General features: G+C 54.0%; 15 protein-coding genes across 15 annotated transcripts; 8 read left to right on the top strand and 7 right to left on the bottom strand.

Moving 5' to 3' along the window:
* Positions 1–298: 298 nt before the first annotated feature.
* CLAFUR5_11536 (Ubiquitin-activating enzyme E1-like) lies at positions 299–2,260 on the bottom strand (the record flags this gene model as incomplete). The annotated part of the gene is made up of 1 exon (XM_047910684.1): positions 299–2,260. The coding sequence occupies one exon, from the start codon at positions 2,258–2,260 to the stop codon at positions 299–301; it is 1,962 nt and encodes a 653-aa protein (XP_047764946.1).
* A 485-nt stretch (positions 2,261–2,745) lies between these two features.
* On the top strand, positions 2,746–5,029 carry CLAFUR5_11535 (Queuosine salvage protein; the record flags this gene model as incomplete). Its single annotated transcript, XM_047910683.1, has 7 exons — positions 2,746–2,842; positions 2,951–3,173; positions 3,230–3,491; positions 3,537–4,188; positions 4,505–4,625; positions 4,706–4,833; positions 4,983–5,029. The coding sequence occupies 7 exons, from the start codon at positions 2,746–2,748 to the stop codon at positions 5,027–5,029; spliced, it is 1,530 nt and encodes a 509-aa protein (XP_047764945.1).
* A 1,011-nt stretch (positions 5,030–6,040) lies between these two features.
* CLAFUR5_11534 (uncharacterized protein) lies at positions 6,041–7,069 on the top strand (the record flags this gene model as incomplete). Its single annotated transcript, XM_047910682.1, has 1 exon — positions 6,041–7,069. One exon carries the CDS (start codon positions 6,041–6,043, stop codon positions 7,067–7,069), a length of 1,029 nt encoding a protein of 342 aa, XP_047764944.1.
* A 234-nt stretch (positions 7,070–7,303) lies between these two features.
* On the bottom strand, positions 7,304–8,816 carry CLAFUR5_11533 (Acetylcholinesterase; the record flags this gene model as incomplete). Its single annotated transcript, XM_047910681.1, has 2 exons — positions 7,304–8,145; positions 8,198–8,816. 2 exons carry the CDS (start codon positions 8,814–8,816, stop codon positions 7,304–7,306), a joined length of 1,461 nt encoding a protein of 486 aa, XP_047764943.1.
* Positions 8,817–9,387: 571 nt separating this feature from the next.
* CLAFUR5_11532 (uncharacterized protein) lies at positions 9,388–11,280 on the top strand (the record flags this gene model as incomplete). The annotated part of the gene is made up of 1 exon (XM_047910680.1): positions 9,388–11,280. The coding sequence occupies one exon, from the start codon at positions 9,388–9,390 to the stop codon at positions 11,278–11,280; it is 1,893 nt and encodes a 630-aa protein (XP_047764942.1).
* Positions 11,281–11,619: 339 nt separating this feature from the next.
* On the top strand, positions 11,620–12,781 carry CLAFUR5_11531 (putative quinone oxidoreductase; the record flags this gene model as incomplete). Its single annotated transcript, XM_047910679.1, has 2 exons — positions 11,620–11,876; positions 11,938–12,781. 2 exons carry the CDS (start codon positions 11,620–11,622, stop codon positions 12,779–12,781), a joined length of 1,101 nt encoding a protein of 366 aa, XP_047764941.1.
* An 887-nt stretch (positions 12,782–13,668) lies between these two features.
* CLAFUR5_11530 (uncharacterized protein) lies at positions 13,669–14,236 on the bottom strand (the record flags this gene model as incomplete). The annotated part of the gene is made up of 3 exons (XM_047910678.1): positions 13,669–13,845; positions 13,897–14,023; positions 14,076–14,236. The coding sequence occupies 3 exons, from the start codon at positions 14,234–14,236 to the stop codon at positions 13,669–13,671; spliced, it is 465 nt and encodes a 154-aa protein (XP_047764940.1).
* Positions 14,237–14,258: 22 nt separating this feature from the next.
* On the bottom strand, positions 14,259–15,662 carry CLAFUR5_11529 (putative aspartic-type endopeptidase OPSB; the record flags this gene model as incomplete). The annotated part of the gene is made up of 1 exon (XM_047910677.1): positions 14,259–15,662. The coding sequence occupies one exon, from the start codon at positions 15,660–15,662 to the stop codon at positions 14,259–14,261; it is 1,404 nt and encodes a 467-aa protein (XP_047765383.1).
* Positions 15,663–16,087: 425 nt separating this feature from the next.
* Positions 16,088–17,500, bottom strand: CLAFUR5_11528 (Bypass of stop codon protein 6; the record flags this gene model as incomplete). The annotated part of the gene is made up of 1 exon (XM_047910676.1): positions 16,088–17,500. One exon carries the CDS (start codon positions 17,498–17,500, stop codon positions 16,088–16,090), a length of 1,413 nt encoding a protein of 470 aa, XP_047765384.1.
* Positions 17,501–18,150: 650 nt separating this feature from the next.
* Positions 18,151–19,293, top strand: CLAFUR5_11527 (General transcription and DNA repair factor IIH subunit tfb4; the record flags this gene model as incomplete). The annotated part of the gene is made up of 1 exon (XM_047910675.1): positions 18,151–19,293. One exon carries the CDS (start codon positions 18,151–18,153, stop codon positions 19,291–19,293), a length of 1,143 nt encoding a protein of 380 aa, XP_047765235.1.
* Positions 19,294–20,209: 916 nt separating this feature from the next.
* Positions 20,210–21,594, top strand: CLAFUR5_11526 (FAD-dependent monooxygenase ntnJ; the record flags this gene model as incomplete). The annotated part of the gene is made up of 2 exons (XM_047910674.1): positions 20,210–20,910; positions 20,961–21,594. 2 exons carry the CDS (start codon positions 20,210–20,212, stop codon positions 21,592–21,594), a joined length of 1,335 nt encoding a protein of 444 aa, XP_047765385.1.
* Positions 21,595–21,621: 27 nt separating this feature from the next.
* Positions 21,622–21,951, bottom strand: CLAFUR5_11525 (uncharacterized protein; the record flags this gene model as incomplete). The annotated part of the gene is made up of 1 exon (XM_047910673.1): positions 21,622–21,951. The coding sequence occupies one exon, from the start codon at positions 21,949–21,951 to the stop codon at positions 21,622–21,624; it is 330 nt and encodes a 109-aa protein (XP_047765386.1).
* A 171-nt stretch (positions 21,952–22,122) lies between these two features.
* Positions 22,123–24,091, bottom strand: CLAFUR5_11524 (Beauvericin cluster-specific repressor BEA4; the record flags this gene model as incomplete). Its single annotated transcript, XM_047910672.1, has 2 exons — positions 22,123–23,169; positions 23,222–24,091. The coding sequence occupies 2 exons, from the start codon at positions 24,089–24,091 to the stop codon at positions 22,123–22,125; spliced, it is 1,917 nt and encodes a 638-aa protein (XP_047765387.1).
* Positions 24,092–24,539: 448 nt separating this feature from the next.
* On the top strand, positions 24,540–25,367 carry CLAFUR5_11523 (uncharacterized protein; the record flags this gene model as incomplete). The annotated part of the gene is made up of 2 exons (XM_047910671.1): positions 24,540–25,232; positions 25,287–25,367. The coding sequence occupies 2 exons, from the start codon at positions 24,540–24,542 to the stop codon at positions 25,365–25,367; spliced, it is 774 nt and encodes a 257-aa protein (XP_047765388.1).
* A 561-nt stretch (positions 25,368–25,928) lies between these two features.
* CLAFUR5_11522 (Monooxygenase) lies at positions 25,929–26,742 on the top strand (the record flags this gene model as incomplete). Its single annotated transcript, XM_047910670.1, has 2 exons — positions 25,929–26,282; positions 26,335–26,742. 2 exons carry the CDS (start codon positions 25,929–25,931, stop codon positions 26,740–26,742), a joined length of 762 nt encoding a protein of 253 aa, XP_047765389.1.
* Between the last annotated feature and the right edge of the window lie 1,063 nt (positions 26,743–27,805).

Genomic DNA, 27,805 nt, shown 5'->3' with positions numbered 1-27,805 from the left:
CTCTTGTGGGGGGCGCCTCGCGGTCGATGTCGCGGAGGCAGCTGCGATGCTTTCCGCCTACTATACACAATCACTGCATATGTCCCTCCTTCTCCGTGCTGTATGCAAAAGCCTCATCGGAAGCCTGTCACGACCGAAGAATCTGACCTCTTGGGCTCCACCGGAGAATGCGCAGAATCCTGCAAGAACTCATCTTCACGACGGCAAAATGTGCCTATGCGTCACTATCCTGCCTGATCTGCAGCTTGGTTGATGTAACGCCATGAACTCCTTGCCTATGCTCCCGCTGGGTATCGTCTCAATTATCAAGAAGTATTGCGCCGTCGTCTTCGACAACATACACCGGTTCGTCCTTATCCGCCTTGGCTTTCTTCTTCGCACTCTCGACCATTTCTTCGGCATCCCGCTTGCGCTTGGTACTAGAGCCAGGCTCAAGGGCAGGATCCGGATCAGATTTGGCTTCCACGAGGTTCTCGCCGTTGATGAGTGTCTTCTTAGGTGGCTTCTTGCCGAGCTCAATAGACTGTGGCAATAGGACCAGCTCGTCGCTATCAAGCTCCTTGGCAATTACGGCGAGCTGCAGGTCAACCCTAGGTTCGTCGCTGTCGTCCTGGATCGTAAGGAAGCCGATGCTCTTGCCATCGATGCCAAAGTCTTTCAGTGCTTTAGGTAGATTCTCCTCCAAATCAGGGTCGTAGATCATCCCAGCATCAGCTGTGATCGAGAAGTCTTCGTAATCTAGACGCCTCTTGAGTAAATCAACGAGCTGCTGCAATGTCGGTGAAGAGTCTTGCTTGATGTGTATCTTGGCGTAGAACGGAGAACAGACAGGGCAATCGGGCTTAGCTTCCACGAGATTCTGGCTCGTGATCATCCGATCGGTGCTCTTGGATGTCAAGAATGTCATTTTCGCGCCACCCAGTAGTGGAGGGGTGTTCGGTGCGCCATTGTTGGTAGCTGGCCTTTTGCTTGGAAGTTCGCTCTTGAAAATCTTGAATGCTTCAAGCACACATAGACTTGCTGTTAGAGCATTCGATGTCGCAATAGCGGGGATGATGTTGCCAGCCATTTGCTTGACATCCCACTCAGTGTTGAGTTCGATGCCGAAGATGTGGGAACGCAGGTTTGCCGCAGCCGTGACGAAGTCAAGAGTGTCCTTGTCATCCTTGTCGAACTCGATGACATTCTCCTTGCCCGACCGAATGCGCTTGCTGAGCGTCTTGACAGCGTAGCAGAAGACCTTCAAATTGTCCTGCAGTGTCCAGACATTCTGGTCCTGTGAAGCAATCGCCTCGCCTTGCGCAGTTGGGTTTGTGTCTATGCATACGGATTCAAACCGCAGCGCATCTGGCGCTTTCCGAGTCTGCCACATCTCAGCCATCGAACGTAACCGCTCAATGTCGTCGTGGAACACTTTGTTGAAGATAGCCTGTGCAAACTCGCTCTTGCCCATGAGACTCCGTATGTTCTTGAGCGCCTCGGCCTCCTCTTTCAGCTTGGCAACCTCTTCCGCGTTGTCACCCTCGGTGACTTGCATATCCGACGAATCCTCCTCACTTGTGCCAAAGAGCTCCGGTAGTAGATAAGATTTGGCCCAGACTATGCAGTGTATTGGTTGCGATGGAGTGGAGCGAATCGTGCAGATTGGAAACGATTTCGTGACCGGCTTCTCATTGCAATCGTAGCACTCAGTGATACCCTTCTTGATAGCCTGGACCTGACCATTAAAGCCAGTCGTGCCACTCTCTATGAGCGCCACATCCGCTGCCAGGCACATCTTGTTCACATGCCGCCGCGCAGCCAGGTTGTCCAGCGCATTGAAGACCAGATCGAAACCTTCGAAGAACTCCACGTTGTACTGCGAGTCGAAAATGGAGGCATGGTGCGCATCAATGTTCACGGCGGGGTTGAACTGGCTTGCCGTCTCCTTCGCCACTGTTGCCTTGGGCTTCTTGATGTGTTGTTTCCGAAACAGGAACTGCCGATTCAGATTGCTCAGATCGATGGTGTCCAGGTCGATTACCACGATTTCGGCCTTCTTCGCTGGGGGCTGCTCGCCTTCTGTGGCCGCCGCTGCTGGCTGTGCAGCATTGTGGTTCTGTGGCAGCTTGAGACCAGTACCAAACCCGCAGCAAACAAGGTTCTTCAGCAGCTCACATCCGATGCCACCAGCGCCGACCAGCAAGACTCTGCTCTCCTTGACCTTCTTAATGGTTGGGAGTCCGAGCGATTGCGCGATGGACCTGTCGCGGCGCTGCATCGTAGCGGCGGTGGTGGTGTTGTAGTGACAGTCGTTGGTGGGTGATGTGTGATGTCTAAGTGGTGATGCTATTCGCGCTCGATTCGCGCCGCGCCTCTCAGCAGCCGCGATAGCTTGCGTGGATGCGCTGCGGTGGTAGGACCATGAGCTCGGTGGTGTATATGGTAGCGGCGGTGGTGATGGAGGGGGTATGATGCTGTTCGCGTGGTATGTGGTATCAAACGTCGAGTCGTGTGCGTCGATCTGCAGGAGTGGGTGTTGGTTGGTGGTTGCAACGCAAACGCAGCCCTGAGCGCGATCCACTTCCGAACATCCCTGCTCGCTGTCGCGTAGCGGCCCGAGTGAACCTTGCCAGAACGCGGTCAGTGTAGGAAAGTGAAACACATCTTGCACATCAACCGGCAAGATGAGGTATCACTTCTCGACAAACAACGGGTCATTGCGATCGGGAGTGATTGTGTGGCTTGACGTACAGAACAGCCAGAATGAGCGACGACGAGGCCGATCGGGAGCTTCTGGAGTTGCTCAGACAGACTCTGGGCATTGGCAGGAAGAAGTCCACTGAGATCACAAGCAATACTGGTAGGTACCAATGGCAATGATCTCCTACTCTCCCAACGTACTGGTGGTCTGGAGCGTGGTCTCTCCGTTGCCTCGAACATAGCCATCATGGCTGACCTCAGATCCCAGGTGTCTTGAAGGATGCCGAGTACATCTACAACAATGCCATCGACGTTTCCATCGATATGTATGGCACGAAAGCTGCTGCTGCTGAGATTCACAAGAGTATGCAGCAGAAGAGCTATTCGACGGAGACTTGGATGCAGAATGAGCTCCATCCTAGACCGAGCGAGGGCTTCAGCGAGAATGATATCGTCAACTTCATCTTTACCATGGACCTCTTGAACTACTCGTACGTACAAGAAGTGATGTCTCTAGAACGATCTTTCTTTGTTGACCAATATGAAGCTTCTGGTCCGAATTGAGCAGTGAAGAACGTTACCAAGTCGAGTATCGTGGCACCCGATGGACTGGCTACAACAGCCTCGTGGCATGTCTTCGCAGAGCGTTGGACGAAGGCATACCTATCACGACACCTGGGTACTGGACAAGCCAGGAGTTCTCCGATCAAATAGCCCACAACGTTTTCCGTAGCGCAACTGCAGAGCAGATAACGCTTCTCGAAGAGCGAATTGCGAGTCTAAGAGAGGCTGGCAAGATACTCCATGAGGTACGCAGGAGTCAAGCTCTCAACGACATATTACTGATCTGTTAGAACTTTCCTGGTGATGGAGATGACGACGAGATGGAAGAAGCTGCACCGCAGACGACCGAACTGCTTGATGAGGGAAGCGAGTATAGACAAGGCTCGCGCAGCGACATCGATGGCCCTCCAGTCCTGGACAAGTCGCACGTCGGCGACTCTTCAGCGAAAGCTGTCGGATCATGCCAAGTTGTGTCCAATGATCACCCGGAGATTGTTTCTGGTTCGAGGGAATCAAGCGAAGCACTACTAGAGTTGACAAGTCAGTGTGAGCAATCCAATACAACTCTGGACCAACAACACTCGAGCGACCAAGTTCTTTCATCGGATGCACAAGACGCTGTGCCGCCAACCGTGGTGACGGACGGTCCCCTTACGTTGCAGTCGCAGAGTGGCACCGCGCAGCTATCCGGATCCCGGACCAGAACTCAGAGGCCAGACCATGCAGTGGCCCGACTGATACAACAAGCCGACAAGTCGGCTGGAAAGCTGGTCAACTTGCTTGCACATCACTTTCCGTCTTTTCGAGATGAGACTAGATTCGATGGCCGCAAAGTGCGCCTACTCAAGCGCGCTCAGATCTTCGTAGCAGACTTGTGGGCGGCTCTCAATGGCACCGGGCTGGGCGACTTTCACGATATTGATCACTTGACAATGTTTGCAGGTAAGTTGATACAGCATGCGGAGTCATGCAGCCAGCCGGAGCAAGGGCCATGGGCAGCAGACATGGTCACAACAGCGCCAAAAGCAGCAGCAGCAGCAATATCGACAGTCGTGAAGAAATGTTGCTGGCATCAACAGCCCCAGGCGGCATGCGCGCTTCTCACTTCTCGAAGAACACGGCGAGCGAAGCCAAGATGTTTCTGCCGCTGCTCGTGTCAAATGCTCGAGCTTTTGCAAAGGCGGCCACCTCTTTTGACGATGGCTGTTGTCCGGAATCGTGCATTGGGAGCAAAGCTGACGCCTGCTTCGTGTTCTAGACTATCGCGTGCCTCAAGTCCTGCACTCCTTTGGAGTACTGACGTACAGCCCACCTCTGGGCTACCGAATCCAGAATTTTGGACGCATTGAATCTGGACACTCCTGGGAAGTGCAACTCCGGTGAGCTTGTTTTCCCATCATTAGGCGTGTTCCGAAACCCAGGAACAATCATGCATGTACTGACGATCGTATTCAAACAGTGGCTGCAGCATCTGGGCAGTTGAGTTGATCAAACGCGAGATCCTCAAAGCACACCCCGATGCCAACGTCAATGCCGTTCTGATCGACTTCTTCCTCTACGACCTCGCAAAGGAGAAGGAGGCACAAGGTACGTTCTGGCCATGCTTTGAGCAACCACGACATCAAGACGCGGAGCAATTCTTGATCCTGCTGCTTTACGAACACAGCGCGAAGGCACCGCAGCCATTGGTTACACATTTCCGCTGTGAAACAGAAGGCTGACCCACTGAAACTCAGGTGTATCCTCCCTTCCCCACCACAGAACTCGCTCCCATTGGTACTGAGCCCACGGGGACTTTGCCGACAACAGTTAGATCTGCGACTGAAAGCTTCTCTGGCTGCGGCGGACCAGGCCGATCACCACATGCACGATGATGGGCACGAGTCCTGCACTTTGATTGGCTGAAGACCACCGCACCTATTCTCCCCTGACATCTCAGTAACAAGTGTAAGGTCGTATTTTGTGGCCCTTTGGACAGATCCCACAGCAGGAGGAGCTCGTGTGCCAGGGACAAGCTTTCACCATTCTGCCCCTATAACCGAGTTCTCAGCTATGCGAGGAGCTCTAGACGGCGCTTTTGTGCATATGTGATCCGTCCACTTGAGCGTTTGTGTGCATGTGCTTTTGCGGGTCGACCGTTGCGGCTGTGAGGGGCCCACCTTATAGGTAGTATTTCTCCTTCTCGTAACCTCTTGCACCTCGTCGCTACAACTGCTGCTCGCTGTCTCGTGCCTTTTGTGCTCATTGTCTCTCGTTACAAGTCGCTAGTCGACCAGTCACTCATTAACAGACAGATCTGAGATCTGTCACCACACTCATTGAAGAAGAAGAAGAAGAAGAACAAGACGTAGAATCTGCCAGCCAGATACCGCGCCGACAACTCAACAACAGAATCACTACCACAACAACCCAACAGCCACACCAACAGCACAGCCCACTACCACTCACGATATTCATCAAGATGCACGCGCTCACCATCCTCGGCCTGGCTGCCGCATTGACTACCGCAGTCCCACATGGCCATAGCCACCAGCACCTCCACGCCAAGAAGCACGATGTGACCCTCGCTGGACGAGACCACATCGACTGGAACTTCGGCACATGCGGCGGCAGCACTGGCTTCACATGCGGTACTGGATACTGCTGCTCGCAATGGGGCTACTGCGGCACAGACAGCGACTACTGTGGCGCGGGATGCCAATTCGGCGCATGCAACGGAGACGCGAGCGAGACCGCACCTGCTAACAGCACTGCGCCCACCGCTCCCGCTTACGTAGAGCCAGTGGCTTTCTCGATGTCTGAGCAGATGAGCAAGGTCGCGTGGCCGACGCTCTCCTTGGATGTGCCGAACGTCTACTCGGCACCTGCTACTACCCTTGTGACGAAGGCATCTGCCATCACGGATAAGGGTCATCACCCACAGACTTATGGCGTGGCACCTCCGGCATACAGCAGTCCTGCTGAGTCTCCAGCCAGTCCCGAAGCTCCCGCATACACTGCTCCCTCTTCTTCCTCAACCGCACAGGCACCTGTGGCCACATCCAAGACCATGGAAGCGTCAATCTACAGCGCTCCAACCACCACATCCATCTCCTCCACCACCTACGCCGCCCCCGTGGCCTCAGCCTCCCCCTCAGCACCCACCTACTCCAGCACCTCCTCCTCCTCCTCCGGCTCCACCGGCCTCGGCAACATCTACAAAATGTACACCGGCACCGGCGAAGCCTCCTCCGGCTGGCCCTCCGAATCAACCTGGATCTCCTTCGACGCCGCCTGGACGTCGAACCTCGACATCATGGCCAAATCCTGCACACAATGGGGCGTACCCAACAACTCCGACGAGGAGAACGCCAACCTCAAATCCGCCATCCAATCCGTCGCGGCCTCGAGTGGGGTTGATGAGCGCTTCGTCCTCGCGATCGTGATGCAGGAGAGTAATGGATGTGTGCGCGCGCCGACGACGACGTATAGTGTCAGCAACCCTGGGTTGATGCAGAGTTTTAAGGGGACGGCGACGTGCAATCCGGGCACTGCTACGGCGCCGCAGGGGCAGAGTCCGTGTCCAGCAGACTCGATCACCCAAATGATCTCCCAAGGCACCAACGGCAGCAACCCCGGCGACATGTCACTAGTCTACGCCCTCCAAAAAGCAGGCTGCGACGACGTTTCAAAGTACTACAAAGCGGCGCGCATCTACAACTCCGGCTCCGTTGCCTCAGACGGTGACCTCGCCGGTGGGGTGGCGACGCACTGCTACGCGTCGAACGTCGCCAACCGACTCACTGGGTGGACGACTGCAACTTGTGGGTGTGATCTCGATTAAGGGGGGGAGTTCTGAGGGGCTGGAAGCTCTCTCGACAGCTTGTTGCGAGTTTTCATGATTGAGATGATAAGGCTTGGATTTTTGGGCATACACAGAGCCAGGACATATGGTACAGCCACACACGCGCCAAGTTGCGCAGACGGGGACTTCTTTGTAAATACTACTACTTCTTCTTTGCGAGTTTTGAGCGTTTCAAGCCAGCGAGCGAAATGCAAAAGCAGCTTTGAGCTCATATCAGGCACAGGACTGATCCACAAATTCGGTCGGGATCTGCTGCACAGCAGTCCCATCCGCTCCAAACCTCAACATCTCTGACTGCCAGCCTTCAGCCTCCAGACCGACATGAGGATCTCGCATGAACGCCATCAAAAAGTCCCGCATCTTCTCACTCGTCTCATACTCCAGCTCCGTAGACGGTCCTTGTCCATTGGCGTGGTCCTGGTGCGTGCCGAATAGCATTGGCACGTCCGAACCATGGTAAGCACCGAGCCATGGTAACGTACTGACGTTACTGAAGTTGCCGGAGTAAAGGTAGCGGTACGTGGTGAGGTTGAATGCAGAACGGAGGTTCGTGGAAAGTACTGCTGGACATTGGAACATGTCGAGTGTGACTTGCTCAGCTAAGGCCTGATCGCTTCCAGCGACGTTATAGGCCACTTGCGAAGCTCCTTCATTCTCGCAGGTGGAGAATGTAGCTGGTCGATCTGACACTTTGCCAAGTGCATACCTCTCAGTGTAGTTTGAAAACATGACCTTCTCGTCCGGCACAGGGAGGAAACTGAGTGGACCAGCTGAAGCTGCTCCTTCAGAGTAGGACTGTGTGAAGTCTGTGATTCTCGTGTGAGGAATAAGGCGCATACATGCCAGCTGTGCCTCGGGCACGGAAATATTGCAGCCTGCATTTTCGGCGACGAAGGAGAAGTTCGTGTGTTCGACATCGTTTGGTAGAGCGCCGATGAAGACTGTGCCTGACATGCCGAAGAAGCCGGTGTAGATGGGGTCTTGCCAGTAAGCGAAGTTGTGAGCGTCTGCTGAGGCGGCGCCGGCGGATTGGCCCATGAGGGTGATCTTTGAGGCTGGAGGTCGATCAGTGGGAGTCTTGAAAGATGGAGTATACGGTGGACTTACGATCACCACCGAAGGCATGTATGTTATCTCGCACCCACTCCAGGCCAGCACGCTGATCAAGGATTCCGACATTCTGCTCAGTCAGACCAGCAGCGTTTGGGAAACCGAAGATGTTGAGCCTGTAGTTGATGGAAACGACAATGTGCCCTTGCGTTCGCTCGACCCAATGGCCTGGCCACTGATAGTCGACATTCGTACCGCCAGTCTTGAAGCCTCCTCCAGGCAGGAACACGAGTACCGGCAAATTCTTCGCTCCAACTGGCGTGAAGACGTTGAGAGCCAGGCAGTCGTCGGATATTGGTCCGTTGATAGTGATCTCTGGCAGGACTTGATTGCCGATGAAGGGTGTCGTGGTTCTGGGCTGCGGACATGATGGGGCATAATGTGTTGCGTCGAAGGTGTCATTGCTCGTGGCGTCTAGCTTTTGTGGTGCCGCGAATCGCAGGTCTTCAACAGGAGGGTAGGCATAGCGTATGCCTAGAAACTCTCGAACGTGAGGTGCTGAGCTGTTGACGATGCCGGTATACGTGCCGACGGACGTCTTGACGATGGGATTGCTGTCCTGGTTTGGTAGAGCGGATGCCAGCTGGCATAGCAAGGCAAACAGAACGAACCTCATGATGGTACTTACTGGGTATGTTGTGAGTGGGAACTCCAGAAGAGCTTTATATACGCAACGACGCCCATCGTACCTACCGCACTCATGGTGCTGCACGGTGGCTCTTGACTACGTATGCAAGGCGGTGGGTTGTGGTTTCCGAGCATACTCATAGGCTCGTTCGGTATTCGTCCAATGGTGTCAGCCACAACTTCGAACTGACGTTCCATAGTCCACGCAATCTGTGGCCCCGTACGTGAGACATGTTTGCTATTGAATGGTACGGTATGATGGACCTTCAAAATACATGTACTTGTGACAGTCCGATGGCAGTCGGCATGTTCGGTGGAGGTTGATGGAGAAGGAGCAAAGGGACACTGGACGGTCGAGTGTTACGGCACGTGCGTTCGCGTCCCTAGCGCGTTGCACATGCATCCTCAAGCTGCTCTTTCTCACTTGAGCCGTCTCCTCTTCTAGAGAACAAACATCCTGAGCTGATGGCAGCTTGAACCAATACAACCACCACTTTGCTCACGCAGACCACCACTGCGAATACAATTACCACCACACTCGTGGCACTAACAACACAGACATGACTAACGACACTGCAGACACAATGCCATCTCCGGCATCACTCACTGACACCACCGACCTAGCACCGCCCACACCAGCTCCCGAGGCAGCTTCCGAGACAGTCTCCGAGAACACCAATCCAGCCGAGAATGACAGTAACCCAGCACAGACGAACGGAACTTCCAACAATGGCACCCCCACAAATCAGACAGTACCAGAACCAGCCAACAACGTCCCCAACTGGACCATCGAAAGCGAACCCCTCGCGATACAACCTCACGAGCAAAGGGACGAGATCATTCGCCAGGTCGAGTTCTACTTCAGCGATGAGAACCTACCTCACGATGCTCACTTGCTCAGCAAGGCAGGCGAGTATGGCGATGGCTGGGTATCGCTCAGCACCATCATGGGCTTCAGGAAGATGAAGCAATACAAGCCAGCGGCGCGCGTCAAGGCTGCACTCTCTCTGCCAAACGATACCTTCGTGGTCTGGAAGAATAAGCTCATTCGTCGGAAGCAGCCATTGCAGAAAAGCGTGGTGGTCGTACCAAAGGTTAATCCGAGTCTGGAGCGAAATGCGCAGATGGTCGAGAAGCCATGGATGACGAAGGCAATGTTCAAGCCCACTGGGTTCGAGAAGGACTTTGTCGAGGGTCCTATCACTCCCGCCGATCACGAAACAGAGCGCAGACTGTTCGATCCGGAAGAAGCCTTCACAGAGCGCATCCAGCACGCTGTCACTCGTTACACCTCGAAGCGCAAGATGCACCAGAACACTGCCAAGATCTTCGGGTCCTTCATCATGTTCGGCGGCTTCGCCGGAGGGCAAGCCATGTTCACAGGTGGTCTCAGCAAGACTGATCTCGAGGATTACGACAAGGATCAGATTGAGGCTATGAAAGCACGATACGCTGTATCGGAGGCCGTTCTTGATGGAATCTACGAAGATCAAGAAGGCGGTGCGACCTGGGTCGTCGACTTTGAGGCTGTAGCCAAATCCTACCTGTCGATAGAGTTCATGGCAGCCTACAACTGGAAGGATCAGAAGGCGGTTGACGAGACAACAAACATCATGGTCAATTTCTACAACTACCTCATCTATCACGACGTATGCCCAGAATACGAAGAACGGGTCATGAAGGCTCGCGACATCTGCGTTCTAGCTGGCGAAGAGCTCATCAAGCTGGCGGAGGTTGACAATCTCCTGCCCGGCCAGTTCAATATTGCCTGCTCAACTCTCTACGACGGCTACTACAAGGAAATGCGACCAGTCGACCCCAACGCAGAGTGGTTGCATCCGGACGACTTCAAAGGCATCTCTGTCGCGGACGCCACAAAGATCTTGAGCGCAGCCATAATGGCCTGGGGCACATCCGAGCAAGTCGCAGCCTACGCGACTGCCACACAGCAAGGCAAGCTGCTGGAAATCACCTCCGAGGATGAGATAGGCCTCGAAATAGTCAGCGTCGAGATGTCCAGCGGAGAAGGCAAGGAGCTCTACGACAGACTCAAGAACACTACTGCGAGGCCACTGGGCAAGCTGCACTGCGTTCAGTGGGAAATGCCAGGTGCTGGTCCCAAAGACCTACCAGCTCATGTCACCAAGCAGCAAAAGGCCAAGATCGGCAGCCAGCACCAGCTCCTTGTGGACGAAGCCACTCTTTGCTTCTGCTATCCAGGCCTCAAGATCGAAGCTTTGGTGAAGACGCTCAGCAATGGCATCGAGTTCGTCGACCATTACAAGCACGCCTACCCAAGCTTCTATACCTGGACGCTCAACGACCGTATTCGAGACTGGAAGGAACCAGGACCGCCGAAGGCTTGGATGCAACGTCAAAACGCGAAGAAGGGCGTGAAGGGTAAGGAGATGGTTCGTCGTGAGGACGAGGAGGAGCAGAACACACCAGATTGATTGTGATGTTGACAACCGCATCGGTCCGGCCTACCTGAATTGGAACAGCTGATCGCAGGGTGACAAAGCTCGCTACTGCACATTCCGAGAACTTGTCATAGCGGCAGCTTCGCGTGCTGCGGAAGGTAGTAGATCAGCTCACTGCAAAAAGCTGTCCAGTGCAGTACCCGGCGGAGTTGAAGCCGCCAACCGATTTCGGCTCAAGCTCAAGGCGGGGCAAGGCGCATCGCGTCAAGGGCAGGAGCTTCCAATGGCCCACGAAGAGCTTACAAACACGAAACATTTGTTGGTCAAGCATCACCGTCTTCTCTTGTCACAAACCTCCTTCATCTTTCTTTCATGTTCCTGCGCACTGCTTTCACCAGAACTCTGGCCTCCACACCAACACGTAGAGCGGCTGCGATCTCCTCCCACATTTCCAAACCACTCCAAACACGAGCCATGGCGTCCATACCAAGCACCATGAAGGGTGTGATCATTGAGAAGCATGGCGGCACAGAGGTCCTCCAGTACAAGACGGACCTACCCGTGCCTCAACCAAAAGACGGCCAGGTCCTCGTCAAGAACGACTACATTGGCGTGAACTTCATCGACACGTAAGACCAGGTCTGACCTGCAACTTCGCATGGCCCCAACTGACATTTTCTGCCACCATAGATACTTCCGCACAGGCCTCTACCCAGCTCCCCAATTCCCCTACATGCTCGGCCGCGAAGCCGAAGGCACCATCGTCCAAGTCGGCTCCGGCGAAACACAAGGCCTCAAAGAAGGCGACAAAGTCGTCTGGATGGCCGAATCCGCATATGCCGAGTACACCGCCGCACCTGCCGCGAAGACTGTCAAGGTCCCCAGCAACATGGACCCGAAGATCGGCGCAGCGTCCTTACTGCAGGGTCTCACGGCGTTGACGCTGGTAAGAGAGGCGTATCATGTGAACAAGGGGGACTGGATTCTGGTACATGCCGCCGCGGGCGGTACAGGGTTGTGGCTGTGTCAGTTGTTGAGGAGCATTGGTGCGAATATTATCGGGACTGCGTCGACGAAAGAGAAGGTGGAGACGGCGAAGAAGGCGGGAGCTACGTATATGATCAACTACAGCGAGGAAGACGTCAAGACGAAAGTCGACGAACTCACCGGCGGCGCCGGCGTCGCGGCCGTCTTCGATGGCGTAGGCAAAGATACCTTCGACCTCTCCCTCAGCTGCCTCGCGAGGAAGGGGTCAATGATTTCTTTCGGGAATGCGTCAGGTGCTGTGCCGCCGGTTACGATTGCGAAGTTGAGTCCGAAGAACGCGAGGTTGATGAGGCCGACGTTGTTTGGGTATCTTGTTACGAGTGACGAGTTTGAGGGGTACACGAAGGAGTTGTTTGACTTTGTGCTTAAGGATAAGTTGGATGTGAGGATTCATGAGACGTATCCGTTAAGCCAGGTGGCGAGAGCACATGGGGATTTGGAGGGGCGGAGGACGAGTGGGAAGTTGGTTTTGGATCCTAGTACGTAGTGACCGACCAGATACCTGGGAGCATTGCTACGTTGATGGCATTTACCTTTACGTACAAGTTCTCGACATCGGCAAAGATGAACGACCACTTTGTGTTCTGTGGCCGTCGTTTACGTGTCTCTTATCCGCGAGGCTTTCATCGATACCTTTCCTCATGTTGATCTTCCCAGACGACGACGGATCAGTCTGCCCCAAGAACCACACCATATGAGCCTGCGGTTTCTGCCTGAAACATCAGCGGACGGACTGTTCAGAAGAACATTTTCCTCAGCACCCACAATAAGCAAGCAAAATGATGAATCAGAGAGGTACCATGTACGTACAGGAGCATACGGCTCCTAATAAGTTACTACTAACAAAGGAGACCGGATGCGGTGAGGTATGTAGAGCCCATTGTCCAACACAAAAACAAATGCCCAGATGGTGAACTTGCACAAGCCGTAAAGCGCGGGCTGTATCGAGTCGGTCCATCTGTACAGGTCGAAGTGCGAAGTCTTCGCACATCCTCCACACACGCAAATGATGCGTCTACCATTGTTCTCTCGGGACAGCTCACCGCCGACCTTGTGGCACATTGGGCATGCGATGACTTTGCGCTCAAGGTGTCTCAAGACACGAGCTCGCTTGTGAAGCACCTTCCCAATATCTGCTGCGAACGTTGGCTGCGCCTCCGCGATCTTGCAGAACGCTTTCCGTCCAGTGGAGTCTGAGAAGAGTTTGTCGACGTTGTCGACGAGTGAGGTGCTGATGATGTCTCTCAGCTTGCGGGAAAGATCATAAGTGGTTGCGTATGCTTCTGCCGTCGCTTCGAGGAGATCTGTGCCGCTGACTTGCTTGATGCGAAGCTCAAACTTCTTCGCGGCCAGATCAGCCAGGCCGGGGATGAATTACTTCTCGCCGAGAGCAAAGACACGGACGTTGAAGGTCGCGGGGCGAGATTTTGAGGCCGTCTTTTGGAGGAGGGAGAATGCGTCGCTGTAGTCTTTCGTGTAGAGGTGGGAGAGCATTGCTTCGACTGCATCCGGGTTGTCGTCGTGGAGGATGATGACACGTTCTTCTGTCTCCTGTCCTGGGGATCAGCCACTCGATCGGATTCGCGATATGGAACGACATACCCTGAAACGACCATCGCCGGCTGCTTTGAACCAGTCCGATTGAGGACAGAGGACGTTCTTGTGCACCATCCAGTGTCGAGATCCGCAGCGCAGCTCGAGATCAGCATAGGCACCAGAGCGCAAGATCCTGCGAACGGTGGTTAGTGAAGGCACGCAGCGATGACTTTCATGTAACTCACTCTTCGCCGTGTGGCAGTGGGAGCTTGCTGGCGGCGAGGCCCATGATGCGGGGTGATCGACTTGTGCTTGTCAAGCAAGAGGTAGTGGAGATGTGTGAAGCCAGGTGAAGTTGGAAGAAGATATTTGCCAGCAGTAGATAAAGTTGCGCTGAACTCAGCATCCTTGTCAACACATGCGCCACATCACCGCACCGGTTGCCATCCAAGACAACAAGTGAGTAAGACAACAAGCAGTAGCAACGACACACTCGAACTCCTCACAGCAGACGACGGCACATCCCCCTGTACACTCATTATCCCCGTCGTATTCAACACCCCCCTCCCATCGATCTCCACAACATTCTCCCCCGTAGCATTAAACACCGTCTGCGCCAGACTAATCTGATCATTCTGCAAATCATACACCACATACGCACTCCTCAACACCGTATCCCCAATAACACTGATAGCCTCCGCATTATCCGAGACCGGCAGAATCCCAAAGACACATTTAGCATCCTCGATATTGCTCTCCCTCTGCACCAGCTCGTTCATGCCCACCTTCAAGACCTTGTTGGTCGCGAACTGGAAATTGAAGACGCGGTCGCTTTGAGCTTCGGAGCAGTCTATGACCGCAGCTTTCAGGCCTCCGGGGAAGTTTGTGACGTTTACGAGTTCGGCGCCGACGACTTTGTAGATGTCTTGGGTGAGGTCGTCGGGGAGGTATGTATAAGTTGAGCCGGAGTCGAGGAGGGCATCTAGGTTGATGTTACCGGACATGGACGTGGCGTCTCCGTTCTGGCCCACACCGCTGAGGCCAATGATGAAGCGTGGCGAGCCTGGTCTGATGGGAACTGTGACGAGATCGCCGGCGAATTTCGCTGTGTCGATTCCACCGAAGAGGATGGATCCCGTGGCGGCGTGTAGGTCGTTGAGCCATAGGCTGTAGGCCATTGTTTGGATGTGACCGTCGTCGACAAGGCGCTGAGGGAGGTTGGGGTACTGCTGACCGCCTTGCTGGACTGTAGCTTCATTTGCAGGATATCCGATCCCTAGGATCCCATTCTGCATGGTGGAGTCGTACCCAATGCCGAACTGAAACTGGTTTATCACCAAGTATTCTCCAATATGCAGGTAGTCGGTCACATAATCACCGGTCACACGCCGACCACTGGCGTAGGAAATGTTGAAGTCGCTGTTGACATATCTGTAGGAGAAGGAGCTGTTGGCATTATAGGTTCCAGACTGGCACTGACCGAAGAGATTCGAGTTGCAGATAGTCTCGCTGCCTTCCTGTGTGTTGACCCAGAGATCACTGCTGCCAGTGTCGAGCTGCACTCTTATGCCTTGGCCGTTGCTGCCACCCAATGAGATGTTCATGAAGTAGAAAGATCGCTGATTGTATAGAGGGACTTCAAGATGGCCAGTCTGACGCTTGTCCGTGGCAGAACCATGCTGTCCCAAGAGAAATGGGCTCGCATCTTGCCGCTCTATGTGATGGAGGAGTACTCGTGGCTTGACGATTACCGCTTCGCGCTCAAACAGCCAGCCATGAGCGTCGGGTAATATTGATGTTAAGAGAAATGCAGTGCTTAGGTTGAACCGCATATTGGCCGACTTTCTGTAGGATATGCAGTAGGTGGACGAGCCGCATGCACTTTGCCGTGCAGGGGCGCAACGTGCATTTTGATCAAGTCGGCCACGCCGCACTATGCTGCATCTGCGGAGCGACAACCGCGAGGTGCAGAAGCAGGATCATCCTGCGCTAGGCCTGGAGGAAGGTGCTACAGCGCAGCGTAAACACTCTTGTGCAGGTGCTGTGCCGTCTCCAATTTGAGTTTTGATCCTTTGCACTTCTTTGGACGACCAGCCACAGTGACAAGCGGCTTTCGGATCCTCACTGTCTTGGCGCGACGATCTGCATACCATGATTTGATGAGACGAAACTTGTGTGTTGTGATGCCAAGCAGTGGTTCATTGCACGCACTCTTAACTTTTGCCGTGGTGGTAGTATTACTGTCATGAGGAGCTGTCTACTCCTTCTTCTTGTTCATGCGTGGCAGGCCGAACCATAGCATCAGTATCACAGCCATCAATGCAAGTACAATTGGCTGCAGAACACCGACACCCTTTGCTTGCGCGATGGCGCCGACTGCATATGGCAAGATTGCACCGCCACTGCCTCCGAATGCTGCTGCGAAGCCGATGCTCGACACGTGGAGGTGCTTCGGCAGAAGTTTAGTGCACGCAACCACGACCGCTGGGAAAAGTGGTCCAAGGAAGAACCCAATGAGGGCTGCTGCGATCGTCGAAACGTAGAATTGAGGTACAAGCCAAAAGACCAGCTCCAGACCCATCGAGATTGGAATGTAAATCATGATGGCCAGTTTCTCGCCGATTCTCGGTGTGACAAAGCCCAGTACTACCCGGCCGACAGTCATGCCTAACCAGTATCCTGTAGCTGACATGCCACTGGGAAATGGAGCAGCGTGCCTGACTTGTATCATGAATTCGACTATCCATCCTCCCAAGGCAACTTCGATACCAACGTAGCCAAGCAGGAAGAGTGCGCAAAGCCAAGTGACACGAGCGGCTGGCCTCTGAAGCAGTGCTTCTCTCAATCGTGAGCCCTTGGCATCGGATGTTCTGCCGTTCGACTCTCGGAACTTTACACCAGTCTCAGGCCAGAATGCGTGCACTGACCATACGAGCTCAAGGGCAGCGAAGCCAACCATACAGTAGTACCAGTTGAACCACGGGAGGTTGGCTTTGGTGATCATGCTCGTGGCGATCAAAGGAGCAATAGTTGCACCGAGTCCGTAGGTCGCATGAAGAAGCCCGAGCATTTCGTTTGCATTTGCCATGGCACCAATCCAGGCGTTCCAGCCAGCGTCTAAAAGTCCGTTTCCGAAGCCAGCGAGGATAAAAGATACGACAAGGACGGGAAATGGTGGATGAACACAGTTGATCACGTAGGCGAACAGATGGCAAAGAGGTCCAAGAAAGGCCACTCCACGCTGGCCAAACCGAAGATGGATCGCGTTGTTCAAAAGTGCACTCGCAGTGTAGCCGACAAAGGGCGACAGGAAGACCAGTGAGACGATGGCGTATCGCAAGTTGTAGTAAGTCTGGAGGTACGGGATGATGGCTCCATAGGTTGCGTCGTTCATGCCCATTACGATAAAGGCCCAGAAGGTTGCCGACACCTTGTAGATGTTGCCTTTGGGATTTCTCCAAGTCTCCTGTGGCTGGCTGGCTGTCGTTGGCGATGGAAGCGATTCGTTGCGATCATCGCTGCCGTCGTCCGTCTTGATCGAACGTAGACTGCGGCCGCCTACAGATGGCTGTTTCGATGATGATGTTTCCTGCTTCAGTGAGAGTGGCTGCAGTTGGACAGGCTCCATGACGGCCGTGGATGAGGTGCCATTCTGGAGTGTTGTTGCCATTGCAGTCGACCTTCTGACCTGGGCCTGTGGTGACAATGTGTTGTTTCAGTGTTTGTGTCACGTAGAGATCAGGAAACAAAAGAGAGTGAAGAAGGGAACGTGATGAAGTAGGTGTTGCGGAATGTGGCCCAATCAAGCAATGCCGACACAACGGCTTGGCGCAGGAAGAAAGAGCAGAGTCTGCGGCGGCGACTCACATGTCAAAGCACAAAGGCATCAAGCTGCTGCCTGTGAGGTTGCGCGTAGTACCGATCAGCTCGAACTCCCCATCGTTTGGGCCGCTGCTCGTGCGGGGAGTCGAGGCCCGTCGGCCCTGTTGTCGGTGCGATGACGCCCGAGGCGGCAAGCGCGCATCAGGGTAGATCACCAATGTGTGTAGGAGAGATGCCTGATGCATCGGCGCTCGTGATGATAGCGCTACCGCTTCCAGTGAGTAGTATGGAGGAGGGAATGGAGACAGGAGAAGAAGTGAAGACGGTCCCAAGCATCTGATTCTCCTCTCGGGCTTGGCCGGCCACGACATCCGGCACTGCACTTCAGTGGTCAGAAGAGATGGTGGCCGAGATTCATTCTCACAAGCATCAACAACAACATCACCAACAACAACTGTCACGGCATGACCACGACCACCTGATACCACAGTCGCCATCATGAACGCCGTCGACGCCACAGAGCGAAGCGACAAACACGACGAAACAGAGCCGCCATCACTACTGACCATCATCCTTGACACCAATCCGCATGCCTGGGCATTACACGAGACATCATTGTCATTGTCAAAGGCAGTCGCGAATCTGCTGGTCTTCATCAATGCACATCTCGCCATCAACCACGGGAACAAGGTCGCAGTGCTCGCCAGCCACGCGGAGCGCGCTGAGTTCTTGTATCCCGCCCCAGCGAGAGTGAAGCAACACCCAACAGCCGCCACTGGCAATGTCGACACGGGCAATGATGACTTGATCGGCAGCGGAGGCCCAGTCCAGCCACCAGACGATGCCAACAAGTACAGACCCTTTGCGCATATAGAGCATGCCTTGACCAGCAATCTGCGGGAGATGATGAACAGAACATCTCCCACTTCGCTCTCTGCACCAAGCACGATGCTAGCCGGGGCGTTGACGATGGCCCTTACATACATATCAAAGCAATCTGCTTCGCTACCAACCGCAAACTCCAGCGCTCAATTCAATTACTCTGACCCGTCCTCTGTCGCAGGTGGCACCGACTTGACTGCCGACGGCAGGAAAAAGAAACATCATGGATTGAGGTCAAGGATCCTGATTTTGTCTGTGTCAGGCGACTTGGCAGACCAGTATATCAGCATCATGAACGCCATGTTTGCGTGTCAACGTATGAGCGTACCGATCGACATCTTGAAACTCGCCGGCGATACTGTTTTCCTCCAGCAGGCAGCAGATGCTACGGGCGGGGTCTATGTCGCGCTCGATGACAAGACTCGAGCCGGGTTTCTGCAGTATCTGATGTTTGCCTATCTACCAGATCAGACTGCACGAGCCCACTTGATTATGCCTGGCGAAGGTGAAGGAGTCGACTTTCGAGCAGCCTGCTTCTGTCATCGCAAGGTCGTCGACACGGGCTACGTCTGCTCAATTTGCTTGAGCATATTCTGCGAACCTTTGCACGATGGCACATGCCTCACTTGTGGGAGTCATCTTACCATGAGCAACTACGGCCAGAATCCAGTGGTGGTGCCCAAGAAGAAGAAAAAGAAGAAGCGACCACTTGACGGAGCGACACCAGATAGTCGAGCTGGCACGCCACTTCCATCCTGAGGGTCGTGACCATCATACACCTGGGGCATTCTAAGAACGATGTCTGGTATCCCATCGCTGTGAGACTCCACGGACAGCCTTTCATTCTCTCCGAATAATGCCCAAAATCGTTGACCTTGTACTCACTAAGATCACCCCGAATGGATATCACTGCGGGGGCGAGCTCAAGTGTACCCATTGCATGAGAGGTGGGCATTCCGCGCCACGGAAGTGCCGGATGGGGAGGTTCTGGTGGTCGTTGTTGTCAGCTGCAATGACGATGGTTTCCTGAAAGGGCGCGATACGAGGTGCGAGCGAAGCTGCGATACCTGGTACAAAGTTACTACAAACACAGATCCGGGACGGTCTTGCGAGGCTATGACAAGTCATTCGGGAGTTGACGAGCATTTGTCATCTGCATCAAGGCGGCACATAGGTGAAACTTGGAATGCACATTCACTGAGTATGCAGATGAGTGATCGCGGGAGACTACGTGAAGGGACCTGTCTTGGGTTTCGGCAGATCAGCTTAACATCTGCCAGGGCCATTTCGCATCCTCAGCATCTCGCAAGCGTGCGGGTAAATCCTCTCACGACCAGGATATGTTTGCTGTCGGAGCGGCGGATTTCTCGGCACGCTTGCGAGATGCTGAGGATGCGAAATGGCCCTGGCAGATGTTACACCATCCTGCACTATCCCATTGCGGCCTTGCAGAACTCTAATTCCACCCATAGAGCCAGGATAGTCTGACTCGCCTGACACCACATGCTGACTGCGATCTGATCTTGCGAACTCTACATGTACCTCAGCTCGAGTTCAAGAGCGTCGTACTTCCATCAACTTCCGAACCACTTCGACTAGACTCCTCGACTTGGTTGTCTTGACTCAGCACCTCCTTCTTCCCATATCTGTTGACTACTACCACCTTATTGCCAACATGGGCCTCCAGGTCATCATCGTTGGAGCTGGGATCGGTGGTCTCGCAGCTGCAGTTGCCCTCCGTCGCGCAGGACACCGAGTGACGGTGCTGGAAAAGTACGATAGCAAGAGCGAGGTTGGATTCGCCGTCGGGGTCTTCCCTAATGCTACACGCGTACTCCGGAGTCTGGAGATCGACTTCAAGCAAATTAGACTGTCTCCGTGGGTGGGCTTGAACTATGCTCGAGCAGATCTCGACCCAATGGAGTTGGTTGCGGATGTCGGCGCAGCAGAAGGCAAGGTATTGAGTACTGACTACGGCGCCCCATCTTGTGCTGCCCATCGGGTGGACCTTCATGAGGCGCTCAGAGATCACGCAATCAGACCTGAGGGCACTGGTCCGCCGGCCGTGATCAAGGGAGGATGTACAGTGGTCAACTACAATCCGCAAGCTGGGTCGGTCACACTTCAAGATGGTGCGGTGCTCAAGGCCGATGTCATCGTTGCAGCTGACGGCGTAAAATCGAAGGCGCATATCGCCATCCTCGGTTACGAGCAACCGGCAAAGCTGACGAGACTCAGCAACATCCGCTTTGTGTTGCCCACGGACAAATTCAAGGAGATTCCTGAACTGCAACTTATGCCAGAAGCCGAGAAGATGCCCACATTCTACAGAGGTGCGGACCCATCAAGGGGCTTGTTGAGGTACCCGTGCCGAGAGTAAGCATGACACAAGCCCGCGCAAGTCCATCTTGTTAACACTGCTGCAGAAACACGTTGCAGAACTTCGGCCTGTATGAAGTCAGTACCGACCTCCCCGCCGATGAGGAGAAATGGCGAACGCAAACGAAGAAGGAAATCGCCTTGGAACGCCTGAAAGGCTTCAACAACGGCCTCCACGAAGTTGTCCGCAGGGCTGATGAAAAAGACATGTACCTCTGGAAAGTAGCCGACCGCATGCCTCTTCCCGCCTGGACTAAGGACAAGATGACATTGCTTGGCGATGCAGCCCACCCAATGCAACCTACCCTCGGCAACGGCGCTGCACAATCGATCGAGGATGCTGGAGTCCTGGGAACCCTTCTGGAAGGCGTCGACGATCCCACCGAAGTACCAGAACGCCTCAAGCTCTACGAGGAACTTCGCAGACCACGAGCGAGTGCTGTGCAACTGCTTTCGATGTCGGGGAATTTGTACTATCGATTAAGTGATGAGGTGCAGAAGGTGCTGAGGACTTTTGTGGCCGAGGAGGATTTCCCGGTTCTCACTAGGCCTGGGGCGAATCATTTCCTGTTCAAGTTTGATTGTATTGAGGAGGCGAGGAGAGTTTTGGGCGAGAGGTATGGGCGTAGGACGGATAGTGTGCAGGGTTTCGAGCTCTATGGTAATGGCCACAAGGCATAGTCGCTGCAATGCGCCAAGCCACCCAGCTCAGAACCCTTCAACTTCTTCCACCTCTATAGCTTCTCCGAAGACACGCTCATCCACCCACTGCTGCCCGACAAGATCCAAAATCACCCTTCCGAGCAGACCTTCCTCATCCCGTGTCTCATATGCCTCCCTGATAGCCCCCACGAGATCTTTCTCGACGGTTGACTCCATGCTCGCCGCTTTGCGGAACTTGTCCACAGCTAGCAGTCCGAGACCGTAGGCTTTGTACTTTTCGGCGAGTGCGAACATGCGAACGTGGTACAGCACCGGCGAAATGCCGCTGTCGTCGCTAGGACCGTCGTAGTCCAGTTCGTAGCAGAAGAAGATCATCGACGACACGAGTTCAGCAGGCTCGTACAACTCGATCGTATTGGTATGGCGCTCCTATGATCAATCGTGAGTGGGAAATGGAGCTTTTGGGGCAGTATCGAAAGCTCTGGGAGAAAGTCTGATCGCAGCAAACTCGATCCCATCAGATCGGTCCCGCCAACTTCAAGCTACTCAGCCATAGAGCGTCTCAAGCCTCTGGTCAATCATGACATCCATCCAATGTATTGCCGTTGGCATCTGCTCGTTCGCCGACATATCCGACTGTATATCCGATCGATTCCAGACTTCTTGCACAAGTTTTGCGCCCCGTTGTATGGAAGCGAAGCCCAACTGTTTGTGGATGTGGATAATCTGCTCACGGACGTGATCTCTCCACCAGCGGACGACTGCCTTGCTCTGCCTTACGCTATCGAGTTCAGCTGTCAGTCCATTATCGGCGCTTGCGTCGCTGGAGCCTGGCTTGCGTCCAACAAGTGGTGGCTGTATGGCACTGCCTGCTGAGATGTAGGCGATTGCCAGGACAGTGAAGACGTTCGAAGTCTTGGGTAGTTCTGACAATATATTCAGCGCGCTGGTTGCCAGGTCAAATACGAGTCCTTCTCGTCCCCAGCCGAATGATGCGCGCCGCTGTGAAGTACTTCCAGTTCCCAGTTCGATGAGCAGCGCGGGAAAGGCCTGATACAGCTCCAACAGTGCGATGAAGCGGTATACCTTGGCGACGTCACACAGGTGAGAAAGCGGCGTGTTGGGGTCGCCTGTCTCTTCCATTGCTTCTTTAGGCGGCAGATGGCAGTCCATGATCTTGGTGTGTAGTGTTCTTGCGTCTTCAAGAATGCTAGGGTCCTCAGCTGCATGGCCTCGCTTGATGAAAGCTACCTTTTGCAGTACTCGCTTCTGCCGCATGAGGATTCCGACTTGCGCAAGTCGAATGAAGATCGGTGATGACACTCCAGTCCAGCTATTAGGATAGATATTCTGCTCCATTGGTGTGGAGCAGCAAGGTTCCAGATAGTCCAATACGTCCAGCGGCTGATCCGTCAAGAAGGAAGCGAGCGCTTCCCAATATGCCATAGAGCCAACGATGAAGGACTGCTCGCGATCAAGTATTACGGCATGCCCATGTTCATTCACCAGCCCGAGCTCCGCAGACCACGTTTTGAATAAGTGCCGTGCTCCTTGAAGATGAGACAGTGTATACGCTGACGGGTCATGCCAAGCCTGTGCATATTAGTACGTCGGGTTAGTAGCAGGACAAATGGTGAGATCATACCGAAGTCATTCCAAGCATGATAGTTCCGAGTAGAATTCGGTATCTGGCTGCTGATGTGCCAGTAATAGGCGAGTCATGAACAGCGAGCTTTGCCATCTCTTCCTGAAGAGTGTTGACCGCTTTGGTCTGGTGGTTCAGATTCGCCATTGCCATCTCACCGGAGAAGTTCGCCATGTGTGCAGCAGTCATGCTCATCATACAGTGATAGAGATGCGGAAACATCGTCGAGGCCTGTGGAATATCGGTTCTGTACGGATTGCTGGGTGAATCAAAACAGCTCATTATCCGACAGGCGGCCTGGAAATAGCGTGAAATGAGTTGTTCCGCAGGTTCGTCGTTGTCATCCGCAAATGAAGTGGACCACGTTGTTAGTGGTAGGTTGGCTTCCGGGACGAACATATCTTCCGCTGTCATGTCTTCGATGATGTCGTCCAGTCCGGGCACTACACTTGGATCCTGTTCATCTTCGAGCATCCAGGCGGCCGTGGGTCCATCGAGGCGTTCGAATGGAAAGGACGGCAGGTGGTTGTAACCGGAGTTGACCTCGAATTTCAAAATGTCATCCTGAGGCTCGTACACGTTCGGCTCGTTCGTGCCAGCACTGTCGACTCGAGCAAGGCCATGAACAGAAGAACCATCTTCGCGAGCATTGTCCAGTACAGCCGATAGCAGTCCGACGGCGCTGTCGACTACGCCGTGGTCTTGAGACGATGCTGCTGTCACCTCGGGCGCTTGGACAGTCTCAGAGGTGGGTTTGGCCCTGATCTTCTCGTGCTTGCCCGACCATTTGAGCGGCTTCACATAGCCGGGACATTCTATCTTGCGACGTATACAGTTCTTGCAGCTTGGTAGAGCCTCATCGCACTTCATTCGCTTCTTCTTGCAGGCAACGCATCCGGCTATCTCCTGAGCATCAGCAGAGCCAACAGGGACAAGGATGATGCCGTGCCTTACAGCGGCTCTTCACGATCTTGGATTCTGCTGTTGTGTCAGCCATGACGAGCAGTTGAGACAAGATCCAGCAAGTAACATCGGATGCGCTATAGACCTGATCATTGACTGCGATGAAGGCAGCTGCTCTTTAGCCGGAGTTGTGGTCCGCTTTAGCCGACTGCCGAAGAAACGCCGTCGCTGGCATTTGCTGCTTGTGAGAAGTTCCTGCCATCAACATCCATCTCACATCAATAACATCGAGACACACATACGTGACTGCCTTGATACCACGCAGATTTGGTGACGCGGAGCTCCTGACCGACTCTCATCAGCGCTGATGTTCGATCTACTACGCTGTCACCACGGCAATTGACAAACTCACATCATGGCCAGCACCAGCAACCGCGAGAAAGGCAGCGAGCGCATCACTAAGCTGCCGTCTGAGCTGCTACATATCATCTTCAATTGCCTCTTCGTCAGACACTACCCGAACAAAGTGCTTGGCGGCAGGACTGAGGCGCACGACACACCTCGAGGCTACGCCAATACAGAGCATGCTCACCCTCTAGATTTCGTGGCGGCCACTTGCAGAACACTGCGGTCAGAGACCAATGACTGGGCGATTCACTTTCTCGTCCAGCACAAAGACATAACGCGCTTCACAGCCCTCCCCAGAAAGAAGAAAGATCACACCTTCAACATGCTCCGAGGCCGGACAGGACTGCTATCTTGGGCAGAGAGGCATTGTATCTTCTGTGGAAGGAACTCCTCGCGATCTGCTATCCTCATCAACGGGCTGCGAAGCTGCGCAGCCTGCGACAAAGTCCAGTGGCCAGACAAGATCACCAAGACTGATGCCAGGGAGAAATTCGACCTCAAAGATGAACATCTTCTGCCTCAGCGACCTCATGGCTCAGCTCTGGCTGTCAAGCTCGAGGCACAGTTTCCCAATGGTTTGCCGAGGATTCACTATGGTGCCTACATTCAACAAGGCGGTACAACGGTGATGTTCTTGAAGAAGGACGTTGAGAAGCTGGCCAGGCTGCACCATGGTGATCTCGAGGCGCATTTGGCAAAGGTACGTCGTGAGCTATGCTACTCGGCATATTGCACGTTAGCTGACTTGAAGTAGCGCGAAGCACGACGTACTGAGCTCAGGCGCAAGAAGATCGACCGAGACAACGTGAAGAGAGTGCCCATAGTCATCGATTGATCAGCTATGTCATAGCCCAGAGGCAAAAGCCATAAAAGGCTGCTCGAGACTTATGGATGACGAAGTCCCCGCGGTTGCAGAGACCTGGTCGCGAATTCCTTCACGGATTTCTGCTTGTGCGACCACACTTCTGGCTACAAGGCCGTCACCTTTGCGCGTCGCTCGCATTTATGCTCCGACCGTCCAAAATAGGACATCAAATTATGCTTCTGATCCCCGACAACGCTCTATACTCGCAGTCTGACAGATATGCTGCTTGGCTTGGCATGACATATTTACGGCCGAACCGCCCGCAGGATCGCTTCGCACTGCAGGCCGAATGTGGAATCGCTGCAGACTGGCTGAGCACCGCCTTCCTCTACCTCACGCGGAAGAACATTGCATCTCGTCCGTAAGTATGGAATCGTGACATATGAAATAGGGCATGCAGCAGGTCATGTATAAGGTGCAAGTAAATCACCGCAACAGACTTTTCTTCATCCCATCAACACAACATAAGACAGCAAGCAATTACACAAATAACCCAGCTTCTGCACAGAGCATCATTCGCTCACATCAAACATGTCAAGATCTGGTAAAGACTTCATAGGGCTGCTTCCATCCCAGGATAAGCAACCCAGAAATCACTTCTTCGGTCCAGGCCAACAGGCGCACTTCATCCGCAACCGACTTTCAACCTCAACATGGCTCTGTCTCGGCGCAATAGCTCAAGGGCTACTGATCCTCGTAGTCGGTCGCATAGCGCTCTACCCAGCCATCCTCCTCATGCTATACCGCGCATTCGACACCTATGCCATGACCGTCGGCTGGAAACACAACCCCTACATGGACAACATCATTCCCACGAAATTCAGCGCCCAGTTCCCCGACTCAGAAGGCCACTACGGCAACAAGCCCTCCAACAGCGACGTCGTAGTCCTCCTCATCGGCACACGCTGTAACCACCCCATGGGTCTCCTCGCCCCAGGGTTCAAATAAACTCGGCGACTACTTCTCCAACATGGCCATCGACCTCGACAAACACTCTGAAGAATTCGGCTTCTTGGGCATGACCTCGTGGCTCAATAGTTCCGATCGCGAAACGAAACCCGAATTTATGGCGGTCTGCTACTTCCGCACGACCGAGGGTCTGCATGCGTTTGCGCATAGCCAGTATCATCGTGATGCGTGGGATTGGTGGAATAGGACTATCTCCGAGCACAAGCATTTGAGCATCTGGCATGAGGTGTATCACGCGCCACAGGGACATTGGGAGAATATTTATGTCAACTCGCATCCTGCTGGGATCAATTCGACGACGTTCAAGGTCTTTGATCAGGAGAGTGGGAGCGAGAAGTGGGCGAGTCCTATAGTAGATGCGAGTAAGGGTTGTTGAGGACGAGTGCTGGGCGGATGAATAGGAGTGCGAATGAGGGAGGGGAGCATGCGTATCGCGGTGAGGATCCGTATGGGGAGCAGTAGGGTGAGGGGAATCGACTGGGGTGAGTGAATCAGCTGTATAGAGGCGTTGTTGGTAGAAGCTCGTTGATCAGGTCTCATGCATAGTGTCGGCGCAGAATCGTAGCTCTAGAAGGTCTTGAAGAAAGGTCACAAGGACGACCATACCAAGCCCCCTTCTCTTCCTCTTCCTCTTCCTCATCCTCATCCCCACACAAGCATACAACCTGCATCCGACATGCTGCTGCACCTTCACCCTTTACTCACAACCTCCGCATCATCCCGACATCAATCCATCTCTCCGATACCCTTACAACCTAGCCTCCGACGCACAAATCAGGCGTCTCAGCCGCTACACACGGGCACCCCGCAAGTTTATAACCCGCCGGACAGGATCCATTCACATTCCAGGCAAGGCCGCACGCGCAACAAGCCAGACTCGCATAGTCCGGTGGTTCTTGCTGTATGAGGGTCAGTTATGATGATACAAGACATCGAAACCCTCCAGACTGACTTCTGAAAGCTCTGCTGCCACGGGACTGGGACTGGCGATGACGGTAAGGCTGAAGAGCGCCGTGGCGAGGAGGGTGGTGAGGTGCATTGTTAGTGGAGATCCGGGGGAGGGATTGGTGGAGAGGGCTTGATTTTATGGAGCAGGTGGGTGGAGGGTGTTGTATATCTGGATCTTCTTGGGAAGTTATCGGCATCGTCGAGGTTTTGGCGTGAATACTTTGACATCTTCCCAGGTGACCATGTGTAGTCCGAAGCCATGCCCCCTGCCTCTTTCACGGGCTCACTTCGATCCAGACCGGAAGCGTACGCGTGCGTGGTACAATCCCAGAATATACACGTGTAAGAGACCGTTGAGGATTGTCAATAGTAGGACCGGACTGTGAGGCCTTGTCTGTCGTCTGTTTGCCAACGGAGTCGTTGCTCCGCTTGTTATCTCATCTTACCTCCTCTGCTTGTTGAACTCACTGAAGCCCAAGAGCCCATCCTCT

Source organism: Fulvia fulva, chromosome 8, assembly GCF_020509005.1.
Source record: "Fulvia fulva chromosome 8, complete sequence".
NCBI lineage: Eukaryota > Fungi > Ascomycota > Dothideomycetes > Mycosphaerellales > Mycosphaerellaceae > Fulvia > Fulvia fulva.
The sequence above is the reverse complement of the archived record's forward strand: the minus strand, read 5'-3'. Positions and strand labels throughout refer to the sequence as shown.